The following is a 19,045-nucleotide window of genomic DNA, read 5'->3' on the forward strand; positions in this document are numbered from 1 at the left end:
GAGTTGGACATGGGCGTTGTGCGCCTTTGTCAGCTGGGCGCATGTGGGCCAAGCAGGACCTGGACCGTAAGTTTGCCTCTATGATCGATTCTTTTTTTATGTCCTGTGAAATTTGTAACTGGTGCACATGAATTCTGATTTGAGATTTTTTCTTTTTCACATCCATAGAGGTAACTGCTGTATGTGTGTATCTCTGTGTCTGCAGGCAATATCTAGTGGCAGTTCCTGCAGTTCTTGAGTCTGGAGCTGAGACCAAATTCTGTGTCAGCGTTCTGGAGCTCACTGAGCCCGTGGTTGTGAATGTCACCCTGAAATCAACAGCGAAGAGCGCAACCCTAATGTCACTGCACACGTGCATTCAAGATGTTCATACCTGCATTGCTTTTTCGGTGAGCTTCCCAAAAGAAGTATTTTTATATATATATATATATATATATATATAGCCCGTTTGTTTTTGAAAGAATTTTTCTCTCTTTTGATCATCCACATGACTTTAATAGAAAAGCTGGAGAGCGAAATGTGTGAGGTCCAAGTTAGTTTCGAAACATGTGCCCACTTAGCAACTGGCTAAAACATATAGCCAAACAAATATCCTGTGCTTCCAGGTTCCTGTTGTGACAAATGAAGAGGTGATGGATTTTCAGGTGAAGGTTGAAGGAAGCGGGTTTCAGTCAGAAGAAGTCAGAAAAGTCCTGATCAGAGCCTACAAACCGCAGACATTCATCCAAACAGATAAACCCATCTATCTCCCCGGACAACAAGGTAAAAATGAGCAATCATGCTATCTGTCCCAACAATGCAGCATAAGCATGATATGGAAGTATAAGTAATGTATCCCCAAACATCAACAGTTTTAAACTCAGAGAAGCCATTAGAAGTTATATAATATAATTAATAATGAATATAATGAGCTTTAGGGTTTGTGACACTGCTAGAGATCATTTTTCACGCAGTCTCTTTGGATGTGTCTTGAAGTGCATTTCAGAGTTGTCACACTGGACTCCAAGCTGAGACCTGCTAGTACACTGGTGAGTGTTTAAACTTTGTTAGGTCCTATTTACGGACAGCTTATGCATTTGAATGAATGCAATGAAAATGAGTTACTTCCATGAATTTTGGATTACTTATCCAGTGAAGTCGTAAGAGGCGGTTTCTACCTCCCAGCTGTCATTATGTAGCTTACATAAATCTTCATCTGAATTCATCTGAAGCCGCTATCATTTTAAAGTGTGGAGCACTCACAAAAAAGCCTAATAACTGTAACACTGCAAGATGACATGAAACCATTGTGCTCTTTGAACCTTTTTCCCTTCCTTTGTTGCAGTATGACATCATCGAACTGGAGGTAAGAACACAGTAGTGCATTTAAAAATAAATAAACAATATGAACACACAAGTCATAGTACTATGTTTATTTTATTCATGTTTTTATTATTATTGTTGTTTTTAACAAATCATGGCATTAATTTAAAGAGTTTAATGTGTGAATACATATAATATACACGCAGTGTTGGGAAGGTTACTTTTAAAATGTATTCCATTACAGAATACAGAATACATGCCCTAAAATGTATTCTGTAACGTATTCCGTTCCGTTACTCGATGACAGTAACGTATTCTGAATACTTTGGATTACTTAATATATTATCATGCTTTTTACAACAACGTGAATGTACTATTGCTGTGTGATTTATTACTATTACTGAAGGTCCGCGACTCCGAACTGTAGTAAAGGGACCTCTGACTAATACGGCGGGGTCCCTGTCGGCTCGTAGCCGAAAAATAGCTTTACTTTGTTGTGTGGGTCAACTTTTCTTGCGAGAGACAGAGAGAGGCGTTGAAAGGCTGCTTAATGTTTCGGAGGAAAACACGAACACAGCGTACAGTCGAGTCTTAATAGCTTACTTACAACTGGGCTCGTCAGGCACTCTTCTTGGCTGCAGTGGTTATTATTATATTTACATGCTTCCAGCTCCCGTTTTTCCTCGACGACAACTCGTACCTTTCCACTCCCCTTTCTCTCCCTCCCTCGCTCACAGACACATAACGTGTATGGCAGTCCATTCTCCCTGCAGCACGGACTACACTGCCCATGATGCTACATTCTTTAGAGCTATGCTTGTAGCATTCTGCCTGTTAGCTTAGCACAACAACAACAACGAAAAGGCGCTCTCTCACCCAGGAAACACACAGTCGCAGAGAGAGAGAGAGCGTCGCCCTGTAACCATGGCAACCGTAGCGCTGCCGCCTGGAACAACAGAACGTAGCTGTCAAACAAAACCCAAACAGTCCTGACCCGCGACAATATGAAACAGGAAAGTACCGCAGTGTAATCCATTTATTTCAACAAAGTAACTGTATTCTGAATACCACCTTTTTAAACGGTAACTGTAACGGAATACAGTTACTCATATTTTGTATTTTAAATACGTAACGGCGGTACATGTATTCCGTTACTCCCCAACACTGTATATATGTATGATTAACACCTTTCAAAGTCAAATTGAGAGAAGTAATAATTCTTTGACCCACGTATTTGGTTATTAATTATATTCTTAATTATATTCTTTCATTTTGCATGTAACAGGATCCAAGCGGGAACAGGATCGGGCAGTGGCTCAAGACAAATTCAGATAACAAAATACTGCAGCTTTCATACTTCTTGAGTTCTGAGGCTCGTGAGGGAATATACAAAATCACTGTGACCATGGGTGAATCCAAAGTATATTACACTTTCACGGTGGAGAAGTATGGTAAGTTGGGCTGATTGTTACACTCTTCCCATTTGCAGTGAAGCTTAAACACTGACACGGACACTTTGTCCCCAGTTTTGCCCAAATTCGATGTAACTATAAAAGTGCCTGACGAAGTGAGTGTTGGAGATCAGAGCTTTAAGGCTCAAATATGTTCAAAGTAAGTAAACTGACAGATGTCTACTAGATTTTATTCTTATTTGTTTTATTTATGTATTTATTTTTAATTTTAACAGGTATACATTTAAGCAGCCGGTGCCAGGAAGGGTCACTGTAGGTGTGTGCCGACCTACTCTGGGACATTTTCACGGTTCAGAGTGGATCAGAGTTGCAGAGCACATTGATGAGAGTAATTCACATGATGACACAAATCCTGTGTGTCACTCAGAGACGAAGCAGGTACAGGTTCAGTTTCATCACTGCAGAAACAAAGTTCGCATAGAGGGTGTTTTCTTCTTTATTACAAATTTCTGCTCAAGTTTGTTTGTGCGATTAAAATAAATTAGGCAGGAATTATAACTGCTCCCTTATTCACAAACATTTCATTTAGTTGAGTGATGTTTTAAAGGCACGAGGCCTTTCCTGGCGCAATCCCAAAGAGATTTATGTCTCCTCCTGGAAGCAAACCAGAAACATTTTTTGTTGGGAATGTGTAAACTCCTGCACTACGCATTCACTATATACATAATTTATACAACCACTACAATGTTACCAAACGTAAACTTGGTGTGGAGTATCCCTGCAAAGCTACAACTCACTCTCAGACTACAAGTATCCGAGTATTTTGTGCCTTCTTCAGTATTTCCGTGTTTCAGAGGGAACTCTCTTAAATTGTCAGTCACATTTCAAATTAAAATGTTTTAATCTCTAAAATCCTTGTAAAAATATTAATAACATTTTTTGGTTTGACCTTTTTGAATTGTTTGACTTCACGGCAACAGCCCAAAGCAAAACTCAAACTCACTAAAAGAAAAGCAGCAAATTTCAAAGAGTCATTTGTCAAACTAGTCCTTGTAAGTGTGCACAGACCAGTAGTGTTTAGATATTATCAGTCATTACTTTAACGCAAAAGCAAAGAAGATAGTAGTAATAGTAAGTGTAAGGCCGACTAACTTAAGGCCCTTGTATTTAGGGCCTTCAGCACTAGGCTTGTTTTGTCTGAAGACTGTCTGATCCACTGCTTTAAATGTGCATATATGTGATGTTTGTGTCAGATCTGAATGATTTGCTTTGCTAAACTCTTGGAGCAAACTCGGATGACGGGTATCACCATGGCTGTCGTGCTGAGAAACGGCTAATATCAACTTTTATTTTGTTTTCACAATATATTCTAGGCAGATAAGGAAGGCTGTACCACTTTTACCGTCAACATGTCAAACTTCAACAAAGTTGATTCAACAGCACTGAACGATATCCTGGACATCACCGTTAAAATGGAAGAGGAGGGCACAGGCAAGACTATATTCATATTTAGTTTATTGTAACGACGCACTTTGGTGTATTGTAACAATATATCATATCTATTGCTTTTTTTTCAGGTGTTTTGATATCACAAAAGCAAAGCATAACGATTTCATATGTCCTTGGAAGAGTGTCTTTTGTTGATACTCCCGACATTTATGAACCAGGAACAAATGTGCAAGGAAAAGTAAGTGTTTTTCTCAGTTATCATCATTTTGTAATACAGCTGAAATCCTGTGGATCCACACATCATCGTTTTCCTTTCAACAGGTCAAAGCTGTTTATCATAATGGTGAACCCATTCCTGACCGCATCGTGTACCTCTTTGAGGGAGACATTTCCCTGAGCTCAATACAAAATGTAAAAACTGACGAGAAAGGTGTTGCCGTGTTCTCACTTAGCACAAACGAATTAAAAGGGGACGTCCAACTCCATGTAAGTGAAAAGCTGCACTGACATTTATAATATAAATATATATATATATATTATAATATAAAATAGCTGTGATTTCATGAACAGCTAAAACTTTCTGCCCAAATGTTCCCCTCCTTTGTTCATTTATGTTTTGTTCCACAACCAGGCAAGCCTGGCGCCGACTCTGGATTACGCTGGATATAGAACTGCTTTCTTTGAGGTTGGAACTCACACTTTGTCCATGGTCAAACCGTCTTCTCCTGATGATAAAACGGTTAGCTTCCTGGAGGTAAAGACGAAGGACAAACCTCTTCCGTGTGAGACAGAAGAAGCCATATCTATCTGGTACACAATCGTGGGAGAGGCCCCAGGCTCTGTGGATCTGATGTATCTGGTGAGAAAATACATAGTAGAAAGACGCATGTCAAAGGCCTTAATGTTATTCAATGACAGCGTGGAGTTTGAACGTTCTGTTACACCATGATAAGAACCTGTATGGTAACATTTTGGTATTATTTAGGTGTGATCATTTGTAAGCGCTTGACCAAGAAAGTCAAAGTCACACCATTGAAAAAAGTTTGTTTTTTAATGTGTAGGTGCTTTCATTAAAATTTAAGATGAACAGCTTTAACAGTCACGTTAGTTTACTCAATCAAGTCACATGAAAGAACCAAAGCAGAACGGCAAAAAGAAAGGAAGTGAATATTTGCTGCTGACTGTCTCCTTGTGTCATTTTCTCCAAAATTATCAAGGTCTTGTCCAGAGGAGTTATTTCCGTTCACGGACATCAAGAGCTTAAAGTTACATCTCAAACAGGTGTGCTAAACATGGCTTTGATCTTGACTTTCAAATTTTCCCAGTAAAGTAGCTTTTGATGCTCTGTGTTTCAGTGAATGAGGGCGAGGTGTCCTTGAAGTTGACTGTATCTCCTGAGATGACACCAGACATCCAGATTGTGGCTTATGCTGTCCTCCCCAGTGAGAATGTGATCGCTCACAGTGCTGAATTCTCCACTGAGAAGTGCTTCACTAACAAGGTCAGTAAAGATTACTTAGTCGACGCTTTTACAAAATTATCAATATCAAGATAGCCAATAAGGCTAACCTGAAATAACATTTACTCGTAGGTGTACCAGCAAAAATTCTTTCATGTCATGGTTAAAGATTTCTGGAGCCATCACATGCAAATCAGACTTGACTGTAGTACGCCAGTTCATGCGCAAATATGTAATTTGGCCATAAATGTTTAAATAGTTAACTTTCCACAAGCAAGCAACACATTGAGTAAGCATGGTGTTTTCATGTTACCATGGTCACACGGGCCATGAAGTGACACTTTTTATATGGTTTTCTGTACCTATCCATCGGTCACCTGTCCAGCTCAATGTTCAAAGTATTCAAACAGAAAATTACAATGATGAAAAAAATCTATAAATAATTATCTTCTTTTCAACTTAAAATAGATTTTTTGAAATTGAAATGTTGCTAATTTTACTAAAACTAATTTTTAGTACTTTGCAAAGTGAGTAACCTCAACTCAAAAAGATTATTGTTATCATTTTATGCCAAATTGTAATGTTTCCATGTTCATTATTTTAGATTAGATTTTACAAAACATTACAAAACCTGAGGTCATTTCGAATTACAGGTGTTTATTTATACAGAATACAGTCAGATCCATTTGTATCACATGATTTTACTTGCCAAATATTTGTTCAAAGTTCACCTTTGTTCACCACCAGAGTTCACCTCACATATTAACATCTGGATGGTTTCATTTGGGTTTTGTGTGCATCAGGTGTCGGTACATTTTGTACCACCTTCAGCTGTCCCAGGAGATGAGACCAACTTCCAGGTGACGGCCCTGCCGCACTCTCTGTGTGGTGTGAGTGCCATCGACCAGAGTGTCCTCATCAAGGAGCCGGGGAAGACTCTGAATGCTGAAAAGGTAACAGCGTTTTTAACGACCACCAGGTCAGGTGGGATGTTGGATGTTGAAGGCTCAATACCAAATGCACAGCCCCTCCTTTTCTCTTTTGAACAGCTGGCAAGAGTAAGAGTGTACAGTAGAAAGATCATACATACATATTTTCTTTCAGATTTATGACTTGCTTCCTGTCAGGAAAGCAACCTATGTCCCATATGAGGTTCAAGATCCTATAGAGTGCATGGAAGTGAGACCAAAAAGATCAATTCTGCCGTTTCCTGAGAGTGGCAGAAATGATGCCCACACTGTTTTCCAGGTAATCTGCATACGTACCTGTAAGTCATATTTAGTAAAAAGCTTTTTGTTGTTTTTCCTGTAATGAACTATTTGTATGTGCTGGATTATGTAGAGTGTAGGACTGAAGATGGCAACCAACTTGGTTATTCAGTTGCCTTCATGCCTCAAGTACAAAGGAAGAGAATACTATCGAGGTGACTTTGAAGAGTGATGCTGATCATTTGAAAGAAAAATGAAGCAGTTATCTTTATGGTTGTTTCAATCTCTTTTTCTGCTTTCTTTGTAGACCAGTGCTTTTGGAAGGGTCCTTATCAAGTATACAAGTTGGACATATTAGAGAGAATACCAGATGCAGCTGCCTCTGGTGCTCCGGCACTTCCTCCTGACATTTCACCCATAAAAACAGTCCGTACTTTCTTCCCAGAGACTTGGATATGGGATCTGGTAGACGTTAGGTGAGCTTGTGTTGTAAACTGATTTGATAAACATTAAGTGCTTGAGAAAAGTCTTTGAGTGCATAATGAAACCAAAGATTCACCAGTTCTCCCATCAAGATTTGGAGTATTTTTATGTGCATTTTGTTTTTTGATGATGAAGGAAGTTATAATTTAAGGAGTTTTTGCAACTTCAAAACAGGGAAGGTCCGTACTACAAGAAAAAGCTTTTGTGTTTCTGTGCATGGAGTGAAACTGTAGAACAGTCTGAATATGGAATTAAAGCGACGTCCAAACATAAAACTGTTCAAAAAGAGTTATAAAAATATGATCTTCTCAAACTATAAAGAAAAGGAAAATATTGAAATTAAGTGAATGTCTCTATTTAAAAAAAAAAAAATCATGATGTGATATTATAGTGTATAGTATATCAGAAATCTGTTCACTATTGTTGTTACAGGTTATATCAGTAAGGAAGCAACTAAATATTAACTGATCATTTATGGCAAAGGGGTGGGATTAAATAAGTGTTTCCTTCTTCCCTCTCGACATGTAACTGAATCAGAACAGTAGCAATATTGAAATGTGCTGACTTTTGTTTAGTATTTTTTTCTCTCTTATTTTCTTTTCTAAATGTACCTGTATATTGTTTACCTGTTTGAAATAAATTAACAATCACTGATTTGGAATTGTAGCTTCAGTTAACCTCTCAAGCCTAACTGATCTCCTGCCTTTTTCCCCCATATCAGGGGACGTTGGGGCTTAAGAGGTTAAACATTTGTGCTGCTATTGTTAGAAGTTCTTCAGCAAAAATGTGTCCAATACTGCATCATTTAAAACACACTGCAAAAACGTTTTGTTGAGTATATTTTAGCCCCTGACAGAATGTTCTTGTGTGTTTGGGCTGATTCAGAGAATCGGGCACAGAGGAAATGACCCTCACCGTCCCAGACACCATCACCACCTGGGAGACGGAGGCTTTCTGCTTGTCTTCTGAGGGTTTTGGTTTGGCTCCTCGTGAAGATTTGAAAGTCTTCCAGCCCTTCTTCCTCGAGCTCACCATGCCCTACTCTATCATCCGGGGGGAGTTCTTTGAACTGAAGGCAACTGTCTTCAGCTACCTGACCAGCTGCATGATGGTAATCTGTGCTGCTAGTTAAACTCTGACGAGCAGCAAAGAATCACAGAATTACTAAAGAAAAACTTCAGTATTTCTGAGATGAATGAAAATACTGAGCACATTTAAACCTGTTCCTCAAAAGAGTCTATATTTAAAATGTATTGTTTGTCCCTGGAACAGATCACTGTAACACCAGCATCTTCCTCACTTTACACCCTCACCTCCCTGTTTGGTGACCAAACCACATCTTGTTTGTGTGCCAGCAAGCGCAAGACCTTCAGCTGGAGCTTGACCCCATCGGCCTTAGGTGAGGGTCAAGCTTTGGAGCAAATGCTAGAGGGTCTCAGTGTGAAGGAGCCATGTGCCCCTTTTCCCACCACTTCTCCTTTGAATCATTAGACACTGAGATCCCTTGAATAACGTGGGTTTGATCGTTTGCAGGATTTTGAAAGTCATTTTCGCTGATGTGTTTTAGGGGTTGTGGAAGTGACTGTGTCTGCTGAGGCAGTGGCTTCAGTGGATTTATGTGGTTCTGGGGCCGTAACTGTTCCAGACAGAGGTCGCATCGACGTGGTGACAAAACCCCTCATAGTGAAGGTTGGTGCCATAAACACAAGATGCTAATGTGTTCACCACCTTAGTTTTTGGGGGGGAGAAAGTCAATCCATCTTGGTATAAATGTTAATGCTATATCTTCATGTCCCTCAGCCAGAGGGAGTTGAAGTGACAAAGACCTTCAACTTGCTACTACTCCCAGAAGGTCAGCATGGTTTTCTAAGGCTATCGCCTAGTAGAGCAGTTTTCTTTTAATACCACTATTTCAATAAATGTTAACTTAATTTCACTAAACTAATAGAAGAAATGACCACACTTGTACTCTTCCCCATGTAACGTGGCTGTTTTTGTCTGTGTGCAGGAAAAACTGTGAGGGAAGAAGTTCTGGTTGAACTTCCGTACAATGTGATTGAAGATTCTGCCCATGCTTTTATATCAGTCCTGGGTAAACCTACTACATGAAAAATTACATATGATATATAAATAATGTTTCAATTAATATTAAAAGACTATGCTGTGAGGCTGTTTTTTCCTACCTATTGCTCTATTAGAAGTTCATGAGTTGATTTTAAGCTTAGCAAGCATACTCAAAGTACCATCGGATTACAACAAAGTACTGCATTTGATGTATTTGGTATTTTTCTAGGTTGTTGGCATGTTTTCACTCATTTGAAATTAGATGATGGGTTAGTTACATGTTCAGCTTTAGTGAGACTTTTTTCCATCAGGTGACATTCTCGGTCGGGCTCTGAAGAACCTCGACAGTCTGCTGCAGCTGCCAAGTGGATGTGGAGAGCAGAACATGGCTCTCCTCGCCCCCAACATCTTCATCCTCGAGTACCTGAAAGACACACAGCAGCTCACCTCAACCATCGAGGAAAAGGCTACCAGTTATCTAATCACTGGTGAGTGCAGCACTTCTCTAAAGCTAAAGCAAGGAAAGCAAAAGTCATGCCTAGGTTAGGACATTTCAAAGCCAGATCTACCAGCTGAGTTAAACATACTTTAAGTAGAAAATGTTGAAAATAAAATCTTGAAGTTTTGTGAACCAAACTAAAAGCTAAAGATATTGCAATCAATTTAATTCAATTCAATGTTATTTATATAGCGCCAAATCACAACATAAGTTGCCTCAAGGCGCTTCATAGATACAGAGAAAAACCCAACAATCATATGACCCCCTATGAGCAGCACTTTGGCGACAGTGGGAAGGAAAAACTCCCTTTTAACAGGAAGAAACCTCCGGCAGAACCAGGCTCAGGGAGGGGCGGGGCCATCTGCTGTGATTGGTTGGGGTGAGAGAAGGAAGACAGGATAAAGACATGCTGTGGAAGAGAGACAGAGATTAATAACAGATATGATTCAATGCAGAGAGGTCTGTTAACACATAGTGAGTGAGAAAGGTGACTGGAAAGGAAAAACTCAATGCATCATGGGAATCCCCCGGCAGCCTACGTCTATTGCAGCATAACTAAGGGAGGATTCAGGGTCACCTGGTCCAGCCCTAACTATATGCTTTAGCAAAAAGGAAAGTTTGAAGCCTAGTCTTGAAAGTAGAGATAGTGTCTGTCTCCTGAATCCAAACTGGAAGCTGGTTCCACAGAAGAGGGGCCTGAAAACTGAAGGCTCTGAAGGATTTTCTATATACAAATCACACACATGCTCATAACTAGATGAAGAGGAACACATATACACAAAGTAGAAAAAGGCAAATGAATTACATTTCTTATTTTATTTTAAAATGTATATTAATAAAATATGAGCAGAATTTTGAGCAATTTGGACATTTCATAGGTTTTATGTTAAAATAGCAAACCAAAACACCTTTTTAATGTTGTGAGAAAAACACTAGCTCTTATCATTATGCATGATGCTGCAGTTCTACTTATGCTGTAAAGCAAACAGCCAATAAAGCGTGTTCTAATGACAAACACATCAGCTAAAATGAAGGAGAACTTCATTACTTTAAGCCAGTGCTTGCCAGGTGAAAACTACTGTGTGTATATGAAATTGAATCTGTTCAAAATTAAAAGCCAACTCTAAATTGCAACACAAAACAAACAACAAACAAAAACCACACACACAAACATTGGTAAGTAGATAACAACTAATGCCAGCCATACAATCAATCAAAAATTCCCCTTGAGTTGGGGAACAGGCTGACAAAAAACAAGCATGTTCTCAGAGAAACATCATCATCATCATTTAAATCTGTTATCTCAGGTTAAAATGAACTGTGTCTATTTACTGTTAAGTATGTTCATACATAAGTTTCTGGTAAGAAACTCAACTGTCAAATTTATTCAGATAGAATCGATACATACAGACTTTTATCTTTTTTTCCTCAAGCCGCACTCCGAAATATTCTTTTAGGAGCCATTGTGCAACATCAAGATGTGTCTGATTGTGTGAACTCCTCTGTAACAGATCCTCATTTATATGTAAAAGTACCACAACCACAGTGTGCAGAGCACAGAAAGCCATGCAGCTTTCAGCTTATGATGACGTATCCTCAGTGTAGTGCTTCAGACATGTTTGCTAGTCTCTCCCTGTCCTATTTTACACCATGGAGCGCTACTCTGCGATATATTTACTCTGAATAGGAACCTGGATTCAAGAAACAAGTGCTTAAAGTTCTGGTTCTGGTTTTGTAGCGTCATCTTGTGACAGTACAGTGGTTGGTTGCAGCTTGCATTGGTTTATGTTAGCTAATTAATCACGTCATCCTTTAAAAAACTTACGTTCATCACCCTGGGGACCATTTTCTGCCACGCCCGAAAAATGCTATAAAAAGATTATATATTCATATTTTTTTCCACTTTAAATTAGCCAGTCTTTTAAAACTACTTCTCCCTGAACTATCCATGTAAAGTTTTAATTATATTTCGGGGGTTTTAACCCTTTTAATCGCAGTTTAATTACATGAGCGCACCGTTTTTTTTAGCCCCCCAAAACAAAACGAAATATTTTTAAAAAAAAACATTTGAAGTAATATTTGATTGTTATTATAATTAGGCCTTTAGATGGACTAAAGATTGGCACCAACCTTCATTTCGATCGCCTTTTTTTTTTTTTTCAGGACCAGAAAATGGTCTCCAGGCAGCAAATGCTCCTCCTCTAGGCCGAAATCAGTGCATCCTCCCGGGTTAACTCCCGACGATGACCGGGGCATGTTGCGTCGGACCCCTTTTTCCAACACACACGTCCGGTACCACGTCACAACAAATACGTCATTTCCTGTTGATTAAAAAAAAAATGCACCCTCAAACGGTCCTAGGGGCCGAAAATGGTCCCGCCCGATCAGCGGGCGAAGCCGCTGCTGCACGCCGGAAATGAGGCTTCGTTTCCCGCAGGCCTGTTTAAGCAGTCCGCTGTTTTCCAGCCCGGGGTCAAATGTGGAGCAAGGGCGCCACCCGGTGGACAAATAAAAAAATTACAACTCTAAGGCCAGTACTGCAAACGGAAACGGAAACATAACCGATCACGATCGATTTGACCGTAATTTTTTTGCCGTGAAAAATAGCGTTTATAATGGGTTTCAATGGGGCACAAAACGGTCCCTAGGGTGATGAGTGTGAGTATTTTTGCTGCTAAGCCGTGTTAGGCTGATGTAAGAAAATCAGACTGAAAATTTGAATTTTTTACAAAAACGAAACCGGGTGGCAAGTTTGGCTATGTAACATAGCCAAACTTGTAACACCCAACACAGCGGAAATGGCGTTCATACGAATGAAAAAAGTGGCACAAAAAGAGCCCAGTATGACGTGAGGGATAATTATTAATCTCAGAACTGACGACTCACTGGGAAAAAAAGAGACTAAAACTAAAAAATTGGTCACTTTTGTACTGCCGCTGACTGCATTCAGTAGTTTTATGTTAGAAACCAATGTACCATTCACTTTCATTCGGTTTTTTTAAGCAGTAAGTTGTTCTTTATTGATAGCTAGCGATATTGAAATGGGAGAATTCACCTACTTGCTGTCAGGGTTTGTAGATCACTTGTGCACTGGTGGTTCACCAGAATAACGAGATGGAGTCTGATGTTGTTCACTCTGCACAGACCAGCGCAATCAGCCATGCTTTTTTCTCAAGCCCATCCAAACAGCTTACAACCTGATATCTGTTAGCATGTCTGCAGGGAAATCTCCATGTTACACCCTCCTTCACTTACATTTGGGCTTTGCTTTTCCTCACTTCTAGTATGAAGTAATCACTCAGTGAGATAAGAATTTCTAAACCAAAATAAGAAAATAAGTTTTCCAAAGAGTGTGGTATCTCTTTCTCAGAGGCTCATGTTTTTGTTTTTCTGTCACGTACATCAGTTTTCTTTTCTTTTACAGGCTACCAAAATCAGCTGACATACAAGCATACTGATGGTTCTTACAGTGCATTTGGAACAGGGGAGGGAAGCACTTGGTGAGAACATCACTCGTTATTCACACAGTTATATGGTGTCCCACATTTAAGACACAAGAGAAATTGCTGTGAGGTTGTTGCCTCTTCATGAAATGTGATTCATCCTGTTATCATTCTCACTCGCATTTCCAAAAATATTTAAATTACATTTAAACGGTAATAAAACTGTAGTTTTTTGTGTGTTTTTACTTGTTTTCAGGCTGACTGCTTTTGTGGTGAAATGTTTTGCACGAGCTGAGAAATTCATTCACATCGATCCCAGAAACATTGAAGAGTCTAACACATGGCTGGAAAATCAACAACGAGAAAATGGCTGTTTTAAAATGTCAGGGAGACTCATTCACATTGGCATGAAGGTACACTTGTATAGCATGAAACTGCCTGTCAGAACTTAGAAAACTGTTACTCATAGAATAATCCATAAATAATACCAGCCTAGATCACATTACAATATGTAAACAATGACTGGATCTGGAGGTAGAAGCTACATTTATTAGCAGTGGCTGTCCTAGCCTGTTTGGCGCCCTGGGCGAACACTCCCTCTGGCACCCCCCCCCCCCCCCCCCCCCACACACACACACACACACACATGAAGTATGCATTGTATGCAAACAGCTACCAAACAGCCATCATAATTCGTCACACAATGAGAACTGGACAAATCAACAACTGACAATTAATATTAAAATCTGTAACATGATGTATTGTTTGGAGTTTAGTCTGTTACTGTTGCTATTTTTACCATTTATTCTTGGAGCAACTGTAACCCACATAATTTCCTTAGGGATTAATAAAGTATTCTGACTCTGATTGGTTCAGGATGAGCTGCCATTATCCAATCACACGTCTGCTTACCTGCATCTGTTGCTCGTTTCTCCTCCTCTTCTTTTCTCTTTTTTCTAAACTGAGCACCTGATGGCTTTGAACTTTTCTTGTCCATCTTCCATTGGTTTTAATTTTGCACTCCAGTATGAACACAACTCCTCGAGGACTCGAGGATCACCACAACATAACCTAACAGACCTACACCTTAGTTCACAGATTCACTTTGTCTAAGGTTGATTTCTGGGATTTCACACAACCCAGGATTCAGATCATGAACACATAGTGGGCTTGGATTTACATCATTATGAATGAAATGTGCTCTATCTGGAAGCAGCTGGCCCCTCCCCTTTCGATGGCTTGTGTGAGACTTTAAATCATCAAACTGTAAATTTTAAATTGTTATTGATCCTTTACCCCGAGTCCTAAAGTGTATATTTATTTTCTTACTCTTCTTATATTTATTGTTTGTTTACTTGCACTGCTGCAACTGGAGCCTCGTCGTCTCGTCTCTCTATTTGCTGGACTGTCTGTAGCGGAGATGACAATAAAGTTTACTTTGACTTCAGCAGCGAGCAGGCGCACCGAGGGCTCTCGCTTTTTTTTTTTGAATATAGAATTTCGAAAAAACATCGGTGCAAATTATAAGTCTGTATCATGAAGTCTGGTGTTTTCGTGTTTGTTGGTTTGTTTTTATTTTGTTTTATTTTGCGAGTTGGTTATTAGATGCCCCTCCAGCCGGTCAGAGACTCCCCCGCAGCCCCGCCCTCTCCTCTCTGAGCTGCAAGCAGCAGGCGCACCTCGCAAACGGAGGGCGCCCTTACTCCCAGCAAATGGGCGATAGGAAACCGATCGGTGCCTATGCTATTCCCAGTATGCGCTGGTTGACGTCGGGGGAGCATGAGTACGAGCATTTTCTTCTTTTTTTTTCCCAATGCCCGTGATGCCGCCCCCAACCACGATGCTGCCCCGGGCAACCGCCCATGTCGCCCATATCTAAAACCTCTACTGTTTATTAGAATATGTAGGACACATTTTTGAAACACGACACTCACACTGTCTACAGTATGCGCAGGTTAGAAATTCACATCCCTGCACGTTGGAGGCACATTGCTGATAAAGTTTCTTTGATGGTTTTCTATCCACAGGGTGGCGTGTCGGACGAAGTCACTCTCACTGCGTACATCACTGCGACGTTTCTGGAGAATAAGAAATATGCAAAAGTAGGTAGATGCCCCTGTGGCTGAAAGAATTCACATGTGTGTGCTCTTCCTTTGGAGATGATGACGTATCCTGCTGAACTGAAAAGCTCACTAGGTCACACCACGGGTTTATAATGCTGACATCTGTGGACAGAGAGCCGTGGCGTGTTTGCCTTTGTCTTTTGGGGGCTTTTCCCCCCTGTTTGACTTTAGTCTTTTGATGTGTAATTTGAATTTATTTTTCTATTCATTTGTGGTTATTATTTTATAGCAGTATGACAGAAGAAGTTTTAAGGGGTTCACAACAGAAAGTATAAGATCAAGGCCAATTGCAACGTAACTAAGGGCTCACCTGATCCAGCCTCAACTATCAGCTTTATTTAAAAAAAATCTCATAACAAAAACATTTTCATTCTTCACTGTGATAATTAAAAAGTCTTTCACTCACTGACTGCTATTATGCACATAAAAGACATCAACATCTGTTCTGTTTTGCTGCAGGGAGATAAGACCATGTTCACTGACATACTGCTGACATGTAACTCTGAAACTTGTTCCTGTTGTTTTGATCAGTATACTGAATTTTGTTCTGACACATTAATTGTGAAAATTGTTAAAGAACTCTGTGGTGAAGAAGAGCCTGGCTTGCCTCAAAGACTCCATGAATGACCTCAGCAACACCTACACTACAGCTCTGCTGGCGTACGTCTTCACCCTGGCAGGAGACGTGGAGACCCGCGCTCACCTTCTAGAGTACCTCGACAAGGTTGCAGAAAAGCAAGGTGAAGGTGCCTCATGCAGGAACCCATCAATCCCTCGTCATCAGAAATGCAGCTTACGTCGTGTCTCTGTGTCTGTTTGTGTGCGGCTCTCAGGCAGTTTCATCTACTGGACTCAGAAATCAACAGAAACGTCCGCCTCCCTGTCAGTGGAGATCAGCTCCTACGTGCTGTTGGCCCAAATCAGTGCTTCCCCGACCAGTGAAGAACTGGCTTATGCCTTCAGCATCGTGAGGTGGCTGACTGAGCAGCAGACCTATTATGGAGGCTTCTCCTCAACACAGGTAGTGAACTCCCATAGAGTGTATATAAAAGCCTCAGTTAGGTCAGCCATTGACCCATGATTGCAACAATGTTCAGTCCAGTGTTTACTGTGTGTGAGTGAGAGAATGTTCGTATTAATATGAATATACCGTATTCAAAGTAGTTTCTGTTTTGTATTTGCATCTTATATAGGACACAGTGGTGGCTCTTCAGGCTCTGGCATTCTACTCCACTGAGGTGTTCGGTTTTAAGGGCTCAAGCAAAGAGGGCTCAGAAAAAGGAGGCTCAAGCAAAGTGGCAGTTGCTACTCCTGGTGGCCAGGTTACGTTCCACGTCAACCGAAACAACAGACTGCTCTACCAGGAGGAGATAATAGTGGAAAACATAGCAGGGAAGTACATCGTGGAGATGAAAGGCAGCACAAGTGTTTCTGTGCAGGTCAGTGCCCATATCAACCTGGTTGTTCCAAATAAAGATGAAGTCACTGTTCACTTGTCATTTAAATTAAATAAATAAATGTTAGCGTAGTCAAAACTGTAGCCAATGGCGATTTTTTTTCTTTTAAGCCAAGTTTACTCTGTGTTACTGTAATTATTCTCATATAGCGCTTTTCTACTAGTACCCAAAGCATTGTATACAACATGCCACATTCACACCTATTCTCACAAGCACTGTCTCTAAACTGAGTGCGCTTCTAACGCCATTCACACCCATTCACACTCCGATGGATGCATCGGAGAGCAACTTGGGGTTAGTATCTTGCCCAAGGATATTTGACATGCAGACTGCAGGAGCCAGGGATTGAACCACCAACCTTCCGATCAGTAGGTGACCTGTACCTCCTGTGCAGGAGCCACCTAATCTATGCTACATACTACATCTGTTTCTTCTAACATATTTTATAGGAAAATAGAGCAGAAATCCTAATATAAAATCTTTCTTGGTTAACTTTGTTTCAGATTGCTGTTCGGTACAACATCCCAAATCCTTATGGTTCCTCAACTCTGAGCGTGGAGGTTAACGTGCAGTATAACCACAACAGTCAGTCTTCCCGACCCAAACTCACTCTGCTGATAAAGTCCCAGTAAGTACTCAGTAAGCACATTACTGCTACAGTAGAGGAATGTAAGGCCCTGCTGGATGTGCATCTGAGAAATGTAGTAGTTTCTACTCCAAACCCCAACAACAACCTTCCTTTCCAATCACAAACATAGTGATTGGTCTGGAGGGCGAGGCTAGTCTCAGTTATGCTAACCGATCACACAGCAGGCTGCAGATACTGTAAAATTGATGGACATTAAAGTGCAAGTGTAACTGACTGCTGTGGCGTAGTTGTTGGAAACCTATCCAGGAAGTAGGGTTAGGTATTGTTTTAGCAGCATGCTAAATCAGCAGATAGCCTATGCTTAGCACCAGTCAGTAACATGAGTGATTCTTTGCAGATACACTGGAACGCAGAGCACTACAAACATGGTGATCCTGGATATCAAATTGCTCTCTGGACACGTCCCAGACCCAGAGTCTTATGACAAGGTCAGTTATGACGTTTTACTCACAGGAATTTTGTAAGAATTCCCACAGTGAGAGTGAAGATAACTGAACTAAACATTGTCTTTTCACAGCTCAAAGGTGCCCAGCTGGTGGATCGTGTTGAACAAAGGGAAGATCATGTTGTGGTGTACTTACGAGAGGTGAGAGGACATCACAGTGAGAAATACCAGATGATGATCTTTGTACTTGTTAACGAGTGCGTTGTGTCTTTTCCTGTGCAGTTAGTGAAGGACACACCTGTAGAACACAGCTTGGACCTCATAGAGGAGTTCCCAGTGGACAACCTGAAGCCTGCTGTGGTCCTGCTCTATGACTACTATGAGCCAAGTAAAACTCGAGCACAGCACACCAACACATGTTGCTCCTTAGTGGAGCTGTACAACAAACTGAGCAGTTAACAGGACTTGAAGCACTGAAGTTTTAAGTGTGTTGGACATGTAAAGAGAGTCACCCTCAGTCTTTTTACCGGCTCTTTTTCTCTCTCAGGTAACCGGGCTGAAGATGAATACCTCTATCCACACTGAGAAGGTCAGCTGTCTGAGAGGGAATTCCTCTACCCGTGAGGTAATACTTTAGAACTACAAACAGGAACACCTACAGGAAGCCTTTTTTTTTTTGCCTGTCCAACAAATGTGCACCAATTTGACAATAACCTGATATTTTAATACAGTTTTTCAGGTAAATGAAAAAGCAACAAATAATTACTGTAGCTTCACTAAATTATTGCTTCTTTTGCAGCTTGAAGAGAGAAACCCTGACGTCATCATCAATTTCAGAATAATTTCACATCCTTTCGCTTTTACCATATTTTTTTGTGTTTATACAAATAGCATATTGTTGGTATTGTGCCACACTTAACATACAGCTGTGTATGTATTGCACATATTCAGCATGAAATGAATGCATGATGGAAATATAATAAATTGATCTGAATTCTGCTCTTAAAAGTGGTCTCTGTTCTTCCATGCTTCACATCATGTATTTAATCCATACGCCAATAAACTCAATGGTGCAAGTTGGTGGATTGGGGAAAGTACAAATGCAGATATTT

The 19,045-nt window shown here is 40.3% G+C and overlaps 1 protein-coding gene across 1 annotated transcript; it reads left to right on the forward strand.

Annotated features, from left to right (window-relative positions):
- Nucleotides 1–212: 212 nt before the first annotated feature.
- On the forward strand, nucleotides 213–18,518 carry LOC146618166 (alpha-2-macroglobulin-like protein 1). The gene is made up of 34 exons (XM_085371380.1): nucleotides 213–389; nucleotides 606–762; nucleotides 976–1,028; nucleotides 1,325–1,345; nucleotides 2,588–2,753; nucleotides 2,829–2,913; nucleotides 2,990–3,152; nucleotides 4,088–4,205; nucleotides 4,292–4,401; nucleotides 4,485–4,649; nucleotides 4,795–5,022; nucleotides 5,381–5,444; nucleotides 5,519–5,664; nucleotides 6,426–6,575; nucleotides 6,727–6,870; nucleotides 6,964–7,045; nucleotides 7,138–7,306; nucleotides 8,199–8,424; nucleotides 8,586–8,712; nucleotides 8,881–9,002; nucleotides 9,114–9,165; nucleotides 9,322–9,405; nucleotides 9,689–9,865; nucleotides 13,301–13,376; nucleotides 13,576–13,732; nucleotides 15,347–15,421; nucleotides 16,020–16,182; nucleotides 16,276–16,463; nucleotides 16,636–16,881; nucleotides 17,403–17,527; nucleotides 17,886–17,976; nucleotides 18,066–18,134; nucleotides 18,216–18,321; nucleotides 18,481–18,518. Exons 1-34 carry the CDS (start codon nucleotides 339–341, stop codon nucleotides 18,516–18,518), a joined length of 4,194 nt encoding a protein of 1,397 aa, XP_085227506.1. The 5' UTR covers nucleotides 213–338.
- Nucleotides 18,519–19,045: the final 527 nt, after the last annotated feature.

The sequence above is a fragment of the Diplotaxodon limnothrissa genome, linkage group LG14, assembly GCF_057381915.1.
Source record: "Diplotaxodon limnothrissa isolate DT_005_m linkage group LG14, D_limnothrissa_male_GT1.1, whole genome shotgun sequence".
NCBI lineage: Eukaryota > Metazoa > Chordata > Actinopteri > Cichliformes > Cichlidae > Diplotaxodon > Diplotaxodon limnothrissa.